This window comes from Panthera onca, chromosome B3 (assembly GCF_046562875.1).
Source record: "Panthera onca isolate mPanOnc1 chromosome B3, mPanOnc1 haplotype 2, whole genome shotgun sequence".
NCBI classification, from domain to species: domain Eukaryota; kingdom Metazoa; phylum Chordata; class Mammalia; order Carnivora; family Felidae; genus Panthera; species Panthera onca.
The window spans coordinates 47,790,620-47,805,874 of record NC_138344.1 but is presented as its reverse complement, the minus strand read 5'-3'; the positions used below and the strand labels follow the sequence as shown (position 1 = coordinate 47,805,874).

At 33.8% G+C, this 15,255-nt stretch overlaps 1 protein-coding gene across 11 annotated transcripts in view; it reads right to left on the bottom strand.

The window, feature by feature from the left end:
* The window catches only part of ZNF280D (zinc finger protein 280D), a 244,600-nt gene that overhangs the window by 55,255 nt on the left and 174,090 nt on the right, over nt 1–15,255 (bottom strand). For all 11 annotated transcript variants that reach the window (XR_013556301.2, XR_013556307.2, XR_013556299.2 and 8 more), the window contains 3 exons: nt 13,480–13,787; nt 12,871–13,011; nt 2,335–2,397 (listed from right to left, as the gene is read on the bottom strand). Coding sequence is in view for 5 of the 11 variants with exons in the window: in XM_060618430.3 (XP_060474413.2) it covers nt 2,335–2,397; nt 12,871–13,011; nt 13,480–13,787 (512 nt within the window). In the remaining 6 variants the exon portion in view is untranslated. The remainder of the gene's footprint in view (nt 1–2,334; nt 2,398–12,870; nt 13,012–13,479; nt 13,788–15,255) is intronic.

Sequence of the window (15,255 nt, the reverse complement as noted above, 5' to 3'; positions counted from 1 at the left end):
CTCTCAAAATAAATAGATAAAAACTTAAAAAAAATCAAACTAAAATCTCATCTTTTGAAAAAAGCCCTTTTTATTCTTATAAAAATTTTTAGTAAGGGCAACATGTAATATAATCTTAATCTATTTCCTTGAATTCAGTAAATGTTTTAAAATCTGTACTAATGCATTTTATTTTTTTTTTTATTTTTTATTTTTTTTAAATTTTTTTTTTCAACTTTTTTTTTTATTTATTTTTGGGACAGAGAGAGACAGAGCATGAACCGGGGAGGGGCAGAGAGAGAGGGAGACACAGAATCAGAAACAGGCTCCAGGCTCCGAGCCATCAGCCCAGAGCCTGACGCGGGGCTCGAACTCACGGACCGCGAGATCGTGACCTGGCTGAAGTCGGACGCTTAACCGACTGCGCCACCCAGGCGCCCCTGTACTAATGCATTTTAAAAGCTGAATCAAAATTTTCTCTCCCTGTGAGCCACTGATCCCTATATAATAGATGGGGCCTATTCTGTTCATATAAATCTGTTATATAAGACTTATATGACTGTTCATATAAGTCATTCTCAACATATACATTAACTTATTCAACAAATATTTACTGAGTGCCTACCATGTGCCAGGCACTAATCAATTCCTGGCAGTGACAAAAATCCAAACCTCACATATTCTAGTGAGAGCACACAGAAAAATTTAAAAGTAAAGTATACAGTATGTCAGATGATAAAAGATGATCTGAATGAAAATGAGCATAAAAAGGAGATAGGGAGTGCTGGGGTAAGGCACAGGGAGAAGATATAATCTAAAAATCAAGCGGTCAAGGAAAGGCTCAGAGTTGCAACCCAAAGGAGACAACAGACTAATACATCTGGGGAGTGAAACTAGTCATAGGAACCAGTAAGTACAAAGATCCTGAAACATAATATCATCCCTTTTTCTACCTTTTCCACTAAGTCAAAGCACCAAAACAAGTACTGGCTAACTTTATCTCTATATATTAGCTTGGTGCAGCAAAGACACTGATATTCCAAGTAGCAATGGCAACGTGAACAAAATAAAGAACAAGAGAGTCCAAATGCTTCAAAAGAATATTAAAAAAAATGGTGCTCAGTGGATTCTGAGTTAAGTGTGTAGTACAATCAAAATGAATTATCAATATCTTTAGAAATACTCATCAACAGTTCTTTCTACATGGTAAGCAAGTTGTGCACTTATCTTTATTTGAAAAAGGAAAAATAAGAATTATGAAGCTACATAGTAATTTCAAGAATTCCAGTGGTTTAAGAAATTTACTTCAAAACTAAAAAAGTGTTAGTCACTTTACTAGGTATCTTAGGTTATCTTTTTAATAATCAAATATTGTTGGACAGCCTTATTTTTGTTCTCATTTTATAATATAAATGAATGAAGATATAACTTGTCACCACTGAAATTTAGCAAAAGAATATAGGCTAATCATACCTCTAATCTAAGGACATAATGAATAGAACTCTCCAATGTCCAGTAGCAATCATTTAGATTTCTAAATCGGGCATTCTGATATCAGGTTTAAAAATAGGACAACCATAATAAGATACCACTTCAAACCCACTAGGATGGCTGTAACCAAAAAGAGGTAATAACAAGTGTTGGCAAAGATGTGAAGAAATTGGAACCTTCATACATTTCTCATGGGAATGTAAAATAGTAAAGGTACTTTGTAAAACAGTTTGGCAGCTCCTCAAAGGTGCAACACAGAGTGACCATATAGCCCAGAAATTCTAATCCTACATATACACTAAAGAGAAATGAAAACACAAATCCAGACAAAAACTTGTACACAAATGTTTATAGCAACAATATTCATAATGGCTTCAAAGTTAAAATAACCTTAATAAACAAACTATGGTAGATCCATACAATGGGGTATTATACAGCAATTTAAAAAGTGAAGTACTGAAATGCTACAACATGGATGAATCTTGAAAATATGTTAAATGGAAAAAGCCAATCACAAAGGATCACATATTGTGTCATTCCATTTATATGAAATGTCCACAATACACAAATCTATAGAGACAAGAGTTATATTAGTGGTTGCTTAGGGATGGGAATAGTTGGAAGGAAATGGGAATGACTATAAATGGGTACAGAGTTCCTTTTTTGGAATGACCACAATGTACTAAAAGTAACTGTGGTGATGGCTGCACAACTCTGTGAATACACTAAGAACTGTTAATTGTACAATTTAAAGGCATGAATTACATGGTATATGAACTATATTTCAATAAAGATGTCATATACATCACACATAGTTGAAGTTCTACAATTTTTCAATAGAATTTAAAAAGATCAACTAGTTACCTGAGATCTTCTGAATGCTTCTTAAAAATACAAAACCTTTTACTTGGACGATTACTATGAAAGCTGGAGAGACAAAGCAAATTTTATTAATTTTATTATACAGTAAGTCATATTAATTTATAGCTTTATTATCAAGCCTATACTTAAGTTTCTAGTTTTGAACAAAAGATCATGATATAAGTAACAAAATAATGCTTATCATCACTGTTTAATTCAACATTTTATCTTAAATTCCACTTTATCTATTTATTTTTAATGACACATATTTCTCTAAGCATATTCTTGTATGACCACTACTTCACCATTACATAAAAAAAAAAAAAAGGAAATACGCAAGAATTTTTTTAAAAAGTAAAGCACATCAAACCAGTTTTTTTCATCTGTTACAGAAGAGTTGAAAAAAACTGGTTTGATGTGCTTTACTTTTTAAAAAAATTCTTGCGTATCTGTTACAGAAGAGTTGAAGACACTTAAATGTCTGCAAATAACATTTTTGTATAATATGAATCATTGTCAATAATCATTTTAAAGTCATTTTCCAATCTTAACATGCCTGTCTCAGGGGAGGGGGAGTAAAATCCAAATGATCTTTGAAGTAAACAGTCCTTCAGCTAAATGCCACTCTTTACCATTTGTGAAATCAAACATTTAAAGAGTTCCTTGCAATTACTAGTAGAGGTTTTTTTTTAAAAAAACAAATTTAAGCAGAACCCTAGAACTAAAATAATGCTTCCCCTAAACACAAAACAGAGAACCACTAACCATACTTTGTACACATGATAATAGCTTTCATATACCCTTTTAAATCTGGTAAAGAAAGCTTTCCTGTATTAGAAACCAGGATTAGCTTAGCACAGTATTACTGAAAAGTCGTAGACTAATAACATCAGCATCACCCAGGAGATTATTTAAAAATGCAAAGTCTTGTAACCCCCACAAACCTAAGTGAATTGATCTCTGGCAGAGGGGCCCACTAGAATCCATTTTAACAAGGTTTTCCGGTGATTCTTATTTATGCAAGCTAAACATTGAGAAGCAGTAGCCCCAGTAGCCATCATCCACGTCAATGGTCACTCTCAAATACAAGGTAACCATCACCAACACAGTATGTATGTATGGGAAAAGAAATATACTGTCACTAGCTATAATCCCCAGAAAATATCTTCAGAAGACTTCTAACAGTCATTTCTTCAATTTGAGGATAAATACTATTAAAGAGTTTATAAATTCAAGACAACATCACAAAAATAATTGGGTTTTTTGTAGAACACAGTGGGTTAGAAAACACTGAAATTACATGCAAAAATTTGTGCACATATACTGTGCTTCTTCAGAAGAATAAATCCAAGATTTATCTGATTCCCAAAGAATGTGAATCAAATAAGCTACTTTTTAATGAGATTTAAAAGTTACTTTTAAAAGCTATTTTTTCTTTCTCCTCAAACAGACTATTTTGGTTTTATTTATTTGGTAAGAGGAGAGGAAAAGATTACATTTTAGGGTCTTTTTGATGGCTTCCATTTCTGTATATAACTTGTACCTTATTAAAATGTTGGTAATTTTATAATTCTAGTTGTCTGAATCCAGTTTTTTTTGTTTTATTTTTTTAATGTTTATTTATATTTGATGGAGAGAGAGAGTGCACAAGCAGGGAAGGGGCAGGGAGAGAGATGGAGACAGAATACGAAGCAGGCTCCAGGCTTTGAGCTGTCAGCACAGAGCCTGACGCGGGGTTCAAACCCATGAGCTGTGAGTTCATGACCTGATGCGAAGCCGGACGCTTAACCGACTGAGCCACCCACGTGCTACTGAATCCAGTTTTAATTTAGAGTTCCCTATCTATGTAAAAGCTTATCAAGTCTCTTTATTTACATTTATTACATAAATTCCATTCTTTATTATTATCCTTGTATTATAGAAATGGAAAAGTGGATCCATATAGCTCACAAAAAGGAAAAGAAAAAAAAATAACAATCCTTCTTCTTCCTATTAGATCTGCATAAAGTTAATAACAATATAGAAGTCTAAGAAAAGAGAAAAAAGTTAAAATTTTAAAAACAATATAGTAAAAACAGGTTAAAATCTAGATTCTAAAAGTTCACTACCTAGTTATATGACTGTATATAATTATCAAAACTCATTAAGCTATTCTCTAAAAATAAGTGAATTTTATTGTGTATAAATTATACCTCAATAAGGCTAGAGGGAATAAACTCCCTTTGACATTTTCTTAATAATCTTAATTCAGTCTAATAACAATTTGTTTCTGATGAAACACAAAAGGAGCATCAACAATACTGATGGTATGTCTACAATTTAAGACCCTGGACTAGAGGTTGATGATACAAAAAGAAAGAGGGCAAGTTGTCTGCCCTATAAGTGAAGGTCCAAGGGGACAGTGGGGGGAAAGGGGAAAAAGTCAAACAGCAGCTGGCACAGAATAAATGCCTAATAAATGGTTAAATGAATGAATACATATTTACTAATAATTATAAACATTAATAGTGACACATATGAAATTTTGTGGCTACCTGAAGGAAAAATGCAGATATATGCAATAGAAACCAGCTAACAATTAGGAGTTCATTTCAGTTAAGAAGGTCACTACTGCCTTGCTCCAGGCAAAACAGAGAGCAAGATACAGAGGGATTTTCAAGAAAATAAGCATTAAAGGAGCTGAAAAGGTGGTTAGAAATTAAATATTGAAAGGTCTCATATTCTCTAAAAAATTTGAACTTCATGACTACTAATGTTAGGAAGGCAAAGGATTATAGGCCAAAAAAGACCTGACCAGATATGCCTACTGCAGCAACAGAAGAAAGGAAAAATTGGAAAAAATGTGTGTGGTGGGAGGATGGTTTGTGGACAAGACATCAATTATGATGCTATCACAATTATGCAACTGTTCTTCTAATGACTATTATTTAATGCCAATAAATCTATACAAAGTATATAATGAACTCAAGCATATCTTATAAAAATTAATTCATTACTGTCTTCCTCACTGTATATTTCTTTTTCCTTGGAAAAATTTTAAATCATCCTGTAAAGCCTAAGTGAAATGTCCTTTATAGAATACCTCCCCTTATTTCTTGCTTAAAGAACTCATTCTTACCTTCTCCGTGCTCCTATAGTCATTTGTTTACCACATTTAGTTAGGTAAATTATCTCTATCCTACTAAACTGTGAAAATTAAAGGCAAGGACTTTATCCATAATACCTAACAATGGCAACTCAGAAATAATAACAGCTATAATTACTTGAATATCTCCTAAGCAAAAATCATTTTATTAAGCACTTTAAGTACATTTTCTGTAATTATCACAATGACTTTATTTTCAAAAAAAGGAAACTGGGAGTCAGGTTAAGTAATTTGCCCAAAGTCAAACAGGTAATAAATAATTGGTGAAGCTTGGATTCAAATCCAGATTTGTCTCATTCTTCACCACCAGTTTGCCATATGTCTTAGCAAGCAGTAAACTGTGCTAGAAAAAGAGATAAACACTTATGTCCATTAACTTAATTCTATTACATGTAGAGAAGAAGCCTTCATATATATAATGTTGGGGAATAATGACATTATCATATGGTAATTTATTTCTTTTTCAGGTGACTTCAATTGCTACTTAAAAGCTATAAGCAAATAAGGTGCAGTAACTTAAACAACCAAACACAAGTAACAGTACTTTTTTAAAAAATCAGTTAAAAATTACACGTTTAATGATGCTCTTCTTCAAAAGTCTTATTTCAAATATACTCCAAATGCATCAAGATTTTTTAATATCCTTTTTTGAGATTTTATTTAGAGCCTTTTATAATTACAACAAATAATAATTATGACTTACTATTCCTACTGTGCTAGGTGACATGGTGAATACAAAGAGCCCCTTCTTCTCAAAGAAACAATACAGACACAAATATAATAAAAGGCAGAATAAATGAATGGTATACAGCTGAAAGTGAGGAACGATCCCTGTGAGTGGTTGTGGTGATCAGATACTCCAAAAAAAGAAGGTAAACAGAAAAGAAGAACAGGAACATTCTAAAGACTAACAAAGAATAAGGAGACACAAATGTCAAAAATGAGATTTGCAATAAACTTTATTTTGGGGAAGAGTAGTCAATTTATGGAGATGGGAGTCTTTAAAGAATGGATTGGGGCAGATATGAGACCAGAGGGAAAAAGACGAATTAAGAGTACAGACGTGATATAGGATAGAGATTAAAAGTCCTCATCCTCTAGAGACTGTGAAGCTTCTGTACATAGAGAATTCAAGCCTATAATACGAATTCACACTGGGTAGAAGTAATGGTGGGACCATTCAATGGGAGGTACCTAAGGCAGTGAACAAGGCAAGTGTACCAGTACATAAAAAGGAAAAGAGACTTACCAAACCCTAAAAGTGGCAATGGAAGCTTTTAGTTCCATAAGAGACCAGCAATGAGTAGGAGCTCAGTATGTGATGATGATGAAGAGCAGGATTGGGCTCATTGGGAACTGGAAAATGGGTATGAGGGAGTTGGGCTAATTGGCAATGTTTTGGAAGAGAATGGATTTAGAGGTTTATAGGACAGGTAGGAAGCCTATGACAAATGGAAGAGGGAAGGGTGGAATGATGCTTGGTTTAACAAAACAGAACATAACAACCAACACCGCAAAAATACAAACAATAATAAGAGAATATTAAGAGCAATTATATGTCAACAAATTGGGCAATCTCAAAGAAATGGACAAACTCCTAGAAAAATATAAAATACCAAAACTGAAACAGGAAAAAGTACAATATTTGAACAGACCCATAACCACTAAAGAAATTGAATCTGTAATCAAAAATCTCCCAATAAACAAGAGTCCTGGGCCACATGGCTTCCCAGGGGAATTCTACCAAACACTTAAAAAAGAGTTAATAGCTATTCTTTTGAAGCTGCTACAAAAATAGATACGGAAAGAAAACTTCCAAACGCATTCTATGAGGCCAGCATTACCTTGATTCCAAAACCAAAGACCCCACTAAAAAGGAGAATTACAGACCAATTTCCCTGATGAACACAGATACAAAAATTCTCAGCAAGATACTAGTAAACCGAATGCAACCACAATTTAAAAGAATTAGTAGCCATAATCAAGTCGGATTTATTCCTGGGCTGCAGGGGTGGTTCAATATTCACAAATAAAACACAGTGATGCATCACATTAATGAAAGAAAGGATAAGAACCACATGACGCTCTGGATACAGAAAAAAGCACTTGACAAAATACAGCATCCTTTCATGATAAAAACCAGAAATAGAAAAATAGAAAAAATAGAAAGTAGGTATATAAAGGCCATATATGAAAGACCCACCACTAATATCAGCCTCAATGTGGAAAAACCAGAGCTTTCTCCCTAAGGTCAGGAACATGACAGGGATGTCTACTCTCACCACTTTGTTCAACATAGTGCTGGAAGTCCTAGCCTAAGCAATCAGACAACAAAAAGAAAAAGAAGGCATCCAAATCGGCAAGGAAGAAGTCAAACTTTCACTCTTTGCAGATGACATGATATTCTACATGGAAAACCTCAAAGACTCCACCAAAAAACTGCTAGAACTGATACATGAATTCAGCAAAGTCGCAGGTTATAAAATCAACATACAGAAATTGGTTGCATTTCTATACACCAATAATGAAACAGCAGAAAGAGAAATCAAGGAATCAATCCAATTTACAACTGCACCAAAAACCATAAAATACCTAGGAGTAAACCTAGCCAAAGAAGTAAAAGATCTGTATGCTGAAAACTATACAAAGCTTATGAAAGAAACTGAAGAAGATACAAAGAAATGGAAAAACATTCCATGCTCACGGACTGGAAGAACAAATACTGTTAAGATGTCTATAGTACCCAAAGCAATCTACACATTCAGTGCATTCCCTATCAAAATAACACCATCATTCTTCACAGAGTTAGAACAAACAATTATAAATTTGTATGGAACCAGAAAACGCAAAATAGCCAAAGTAATGTTGAAAAAGAAAACCAAAGCTGGAGGCATCCCAATTCTGAACTTCAAGCCATATTACAAAACTATAATCATCAAGACAGAAAGGTATTAGAACAAAAACAGACACATAGATCAATGGAATAGAACAGAGAACCCAGGAATGGACCCACAAATGTATGGCCAACTAATCTTTGACAAAGCAGAGAAGAACATCCAATGGAAAAAAGACAGTCACGTCAGCAAATGGTGTTGGGAAAACTGGACAGAGACATGTAGAAGAATGAATATGGGCCACTTTCTTACACCATAAACAAAAATAAACTCAAAATGGATGAAAGACCAAAATGTGAGACAGGAAACCATCAAAATCCTTCAGGAGAAAACAGGCAGCAACCTCTTTGACCTTAGTCACAGCAACTTCTTACTAGACATGTCTCTGGAGGCAAGGGAAACAAAAGCAAAAATGAACTATTGGGACCTCATCAAAACAACAAGCTTCTGCACAGCATAAAAAACAATCAACAAAACTAAAAGACAACCAACAAAATGGGAGAGAATAATTGCAAATGACATATTGGATAAAGGGTTAGTATCCAAAATCTATAAAGAACTTCTCAAACTCAACATCTAAAAAACAAATAATCCAGTGAAGAAATGGGCAAAAAAATGAACAGATACTTCTCTAAAGAAGACTTCCACCGGGCAAACAGACACATGAAAAGATGCTCAACATCACTCTTCATCAGGGAAATACAAATCAAAACCACAATGAGATACCACCACACACCTGTCAGAATGGTTAAATGAACAACTCAGGAAATAAAGATGTCAGCAAGGATGTAGAGAAAGGGGAATGCATTTGTACTGTTGGTGGGAATTGGTGCAAATTGGTGCAGTCACCCTAGAAAACAGTATGGAAGTTCCTCAAAAAATTAAAAACAGAGCTATTCTATGACCCAGCAATTTTGCTAGTAGGTATTTATCCAGAGGATACAAAAATGCTGATTTGAAGGGGCACATGCACCCCAATATTTATAGCAGCACTATTAACAATAGTCAAATTATGGAAAGAGCCCAAATGTCCATTGACTGATGAATGGAATAAAATGTGGTATATGGGGCACCTGGGTGGCTCAGTCGGTTGGGCGTCCAACTTTGACTCAGGTCATGATCTCACAGTTCATGGGTTCAAGCCCTGCATCAGGCTCTGTGCTGACAGCTTGTAGTCTGCTTCAAATTCTGTGTCTCCCTCTCTCTCTCTCTGCCCCTCCCCAGCTTGCTCTCTCTCTCAAAAAATAAATTAAAAAAACAATTTAAAAATTAAAAAAAAAAAAAAGAAGATGTGGTATATGGTGATCCAAAAGAATGAAATCTTGCCATTTGTGACAATGTGGAACTATAGTATATTATGCTAAGGGAAGTAAGTCAGTCAGAGAAAGACAAATATCCTATGATTTCACTCACATGTGGAATTTAAAGAAACAAAACAGATAAACATAGGGCAAAGGAAGGAAAAATAAGATAAAAACTGAGAGGGAAGCAAACCATAGGAGACTTACATACAGAGAACAAACTGAAAGTTGTTGGAGGGATGATGGGTTGGGGAATGGATTAAATGGGTGATGGGTATTGAGGAGGGCACTTGTTGGGATGAGCACTGGGTGTTATATGTAAGAGATGAATCACTAAATTCTACTCCTGAAATCATTATTACACTACACGTTAACTAACTTGGATTTAAATACAATAAAAAAAAAAACCAGAAAATATTTTCGAATTTGGCCCCCTAGAAGTTTTGGGCAGAATTAAAGCCCCATTTGGGAAACCATGTATTTATTTGTCACAGGAAGAAGAGACATTCCACACAGAGGTATACCGAGGAAAAGGATGCCTGGGCCTGGTTTAGAGTAAATGGAACATAGGTGTGGACCATTGTAGTAGCTGGTCGGCAAAGTGGCAGAATGCAAAAATGGGAGTCTCAAAAATCATGATGAGCACAGTGGCCAATCAAAATGATATCCTGAAAGAGTATTTGAGTGGTAGTCATGTGAATTCTGGACAGATGATAAAGGTTGGATCATTTGTGTTCTTTTGAGATGCTAGTGAGTCAAAGGTAAAAATACATATAAAATAATTAGAAACATAGAGTTGGACCTCAGGAAGACTAAGGATTAAAATTGGAAGATTTAGAGTTGAAAGGTAAAAGTGACAGTGGTTAAGTTACCAAGAAAGCAAATGTAAAGAAGATGAGTTAAAGGAAGACAAGACAATGAAATAGAGGAGTAGCCAAAAAGGAAGAAGAAAGATAGTGGTAATAATTTAACAGAAGCTGAAGAGAATACTTTCAAAAGTGAATGATGACGTCAAATACTCTAAAGAAGTCATGGAGTAGTACGAGTGAAAAAGTAAATAAACATGGTGATAAATAAAGACAAATAATCTTTTAAAGTGTCAGTGTCAGTTGGTACGGTGGGATGAGTTAAAAGGTAGAGAAATGAATCATAAATACGCTAGTAAACACTTCTTATAAATATTCATGGTAAGAGGAAGACAAAAAATAAGGATAGTAAGCAGTAGGGACAAATTTCCATCCAAAAAAAAAAAAAAAAAAGTACCTGAAAATGTTTATAAGCAAAAGAAATCTGGGAGAGAGAAGACATGAAGTTGCAAGTTAACTGAACAAGACTGTGGAAGAATTAGAAGTCTGGAGAGGTGGAACATATCTGATTTCTGAGATCAATGACTAGATAAAAGTAACAAGAAAAAAATTTGAGGTTTTTAAAGATTAGTTAAAAGGATGACTTCCAACTGAGTACTTACTAGTAGGCCAGGTTAAGAACTAAGAGACTAAAATAAAATCTTTAGAATACATAAAAAGTTTAAATAAAAATTGTAGATAAAAATAAAGAAGTATTGAAAGAGAGAGAGACATGGGGCACCTGAGTGGCTCAGTTGGTTGAGCATCCGACTTCAGCTCAGGTCATGATCTTGCGGTTCGTGAGTTCAAGCCCCACATCGGGCTCTGTGCTGACAGCTCAGAGCCTGGAGCCTGCTTCGGATTTTGTGTCTCCCTCTCTCTCTGCCCTTCCCAATCTCTCTCTCTCACAAAGATAAATAAACATTAAAAATTTAACAAAGAAAGAAAGAAGGAAAGAAAGAAAGAAAGAAAGAAAGAAAGAGAGAAAGAAAGAAAAATTAAAAATAAAAAGATAGGACCCAAAGTTAAAGCCTACAAAGTCAAACTTGATTGAATCAAATGCTGGTGAGTAGTCCAGAACTGAGCATAAACTTCAGGAGAGTAAAATGTCCGAGTCTCATGTTGGCCTTTATGCCAAGTGAGATGACTAAAAATATAAAGGATTTTAAAACAAAAACAAAGCAGCAATCAAACAGATGATCCTGCGAGTGAAATGGACTATAAAGTTAAATAGGTGCTGTTAGAATGAAAAAACGAGTCAAAGCTCCTTAAAGTCACAGGGTAACGGGAACTGGAAAGAAATGAACAGTGGCTATGATGAATGATGTAAGAAAGGGGGTACAAGAACTTAAAAGCTGATGTGAAGCACTGGCCATGAAGAAGTCCAGGTCCCATGAGGTCAAGCTAATTAATCATCAAAGGGGGGTGGGGCGGGGGGGAAGTGGGAGACAGGTGCTAAAACCATCAAGAAAGGTGGATGAATCCTTGAAAAGAGTGGCTGATAAATGACCAGAAAGTAACATAGAGGATATTTTATGATCTGTAAGAAAATCACTTTTATTAGTTATACTTCAATTCTAACTTAAAAAAAAAAAAAATGGAACAACTTCACTTTGAATAATCAAGCTAACTGCTCTATATCAAAACAATTTTTGACTATTCTTAAAAAAATAGAAATCCATTCTAAGGGATGCCCCTATTAATGAGACAAAAATGAAAGCAATGTGAGCTGTGAATACTTTCTCTGCATAGAGTAAATATTGGGTACTCAAAAGCCTAAGTTGAATGAATCAATAAAAAGGAGTTCCAACAGTGGCCTCGTGACTGGAATAACGTCTCATTTCACTAAATGAATACAAGAAGATGGTTGATGGATAGATGAACTGCTAAGACAATGGATTACAGACAAGGAGAGAGAGAGAAATAAGAATCAATAAGGCTCCTAACATCATCCTGGAGTCTCTTAAAGTGATTGCTTTAAAAAGAGTAATATTCATGAGAGTACATGTTTTGTAAATTTGTTTGGTAAATACATTTAAAACATTTGACCTTTTATATTTGAAAGTGACCATTTTTTTAAATTCTATAGGAAAAAAAAAATACCCATAGAGAAATCATTTCCCTAACAAACCTATCCTTATTTCATTAGTCTAACCATTCATAAAATTTTAGTTCCAGTAATTTTGAGTTACTATGCTGGGAAAATAGTATATGGGGCATTATCCTAAAAGTTCCCTATTGCTAGATGTTTAGGTTCGAAGAGAAAAATTGGCTTCTAAAAGGATAACTGTTTTACAACGAACTTGCTGAACTATAATTGTAATTGGTAATTACAGATGTTTAACTCATCTTACCTCATCATATGATTTACATAGGCTTTGCTACAGCTAGTGTTGTATCTGCAAAAACTACAATGGACATACGTAGGAAAGTGGTTTGCAAAATCTTTTATTTCGGAACAACACTCAATGCACTTGTGAACTCCCCGACGATACCTTATGGAGATATAAAGAAAATGATATATATTTTAAAATAAAAATAATAAGGGAGGGCCTTATTAATATTCTGTTAATAGAGGCCAGTGTGTTTAAATTAACATGTAAACAGAGAGTTGTAATTTGAAAAATTTGTTATGGAACAACAGCTGTAATTAAGTGTAAACAATTTAACATAAGTCAATATTTTTCACTGGCATAAAAGGGATCAAATTAAGCAATACAAACATCACAAGATATAAGCACAACATATAATACCAGTATAATAAGTGAATATTATAAAAAAAAAATAGTAATTCAAGTACTGTTCAATAGTTGTAAAAAAATACCTTTTTATTATTTTCTTGGCCTTTATGTCATAGTGATAGCATATAAATGTATAAGAGATATGTGTAATAAGGTAAATTTATATTAAAGTTTTTATACTTAAGATTAAATTAGAACTATATATGAGGAATAAAAGATTACCTTAAGTTCCTCAATGCTGTATTGACTTTACTTTTTTTATTGCTACTAGCCAATGTGCTTTGTTTCTTTTGTATATTAGAGATTTTTGATTTATATTTAGATTTACTTCCATTAGGCTTACTTGCATTAGGTTTACTTGTATTGGGTTTAGTTGTATTAGGTTTGGTTGTGTTAGATTTTGTGGGAATTTTAGCAGTTATATTTTTAGTCCTTGGAGGTGAGAGCTGAAGAGTAGAAGTGCTTGCACTAATGGAAGATGTAGTTGAAGATCCTGACTGAAGAGGTCCAACTGAAGCTCGAATAGTAACCTACAAAAATGGAGATAATATTTGCTTTAGAAAATTAATCATGGCATTAACATTAAAATATCACTGTGTAATAAAAAGTTAAACATCAAGTATTTGGAAAGGGCAAGTATAAACTAAAATTAGATTAAGTCTTCCATTTATTCTAGATTTTCATACCAATTAAATTAAACTTGATATTCATTCACTTGCAGTACTACACTTTTTTGTATTGATATCAGTTATGTTAACAGTTATTAATGCATAATTAGGAGTTAATGCAAATTATAAGACTATTAAAAAAGAACACATTACATAGCTATTTTTATGCTCTCCTATAACTAAAATAATTCATAAACATAGACATCAAAATTTAAATTTCAAAGTCTGAAAAATCATTCTAGAAAGTCCTGTATTATCCCTCAACAACTATACAACAAACAGATCTACAGTAAACATCACCTCCTCTTTTCAGGGGCTCATTAGGCAGGATTTCTGTATACGATGGTTAGGGAGACGTTACATTAATTCATTATACTATATGGAAAGTTTAATTATATTTAGAATTTCCTTAAAGGAAACTAATATAAAGCTTATCACTTAGTATCCTGAAATTATATTTGTTGACTGACAATGAAAAACAATTGCCTACCAACATTCTTGTTAATCATTTGACTATACTTCTCCCATGTATTGGAGGAAGTCCTATGAGATACATGTATTTTGGTATCACACAAAAGCACTGGACTAGGAATCAAAAGACCTGAGGTTAAATTTCATACCATGCCTTCCTAGCCATGTGACCTTAAGTAAGTAACTTATCCTCTTCTTTATCTATGATATAGGGCAATAACTACCTTGTCTTCCTCACTGGATTGCTGTATGGATTAAATAACAATGTATGAAAAAGCATATCAAAAGCCTAATTCTAAGGTGCTATAAAAACATTTAGTATCATTATTAATATTATTACTATTATTATTAATAAGGGAAAATATGAGAGAGGACTGCACTGCTTACATTAGTGTTCTGCATGTCTAGTCCCAGCATGGAATGAATGGATTGTAGGGATGCTGGATAGCTTCTCTTGCTCTAGGTCTTCAGAGCATGGCTTTATATTGTTTTAGTTAATTCAAATAACAGACATACCCACATTCAAAGGTAAGTACCCAAAGCCAAATATAAATGTTTTGGGGATTATTTCACTTTGGATTATCCATGCCTCTGTTTCCCTCCACTGGAGCAAATATTCAAGAGCTGACTGTATATAAAGAAGTCAGAGAAAACAGAGGTATATAAGGCAAAAAGGGAAAAGTAAATTACAATCATCAGTATGCAGTCAGACATGTTGTTTGCTCATTTAAAACATAATGCTATCCAGCAGCAGAACTTGCTTCTCTGAGGAGACTCAGTAACAACAACTTCAATAAACATATGAGAACCTATGGCATTCGATGCACTATGCCAGATGCTGAGGACACAAAGATAAAAC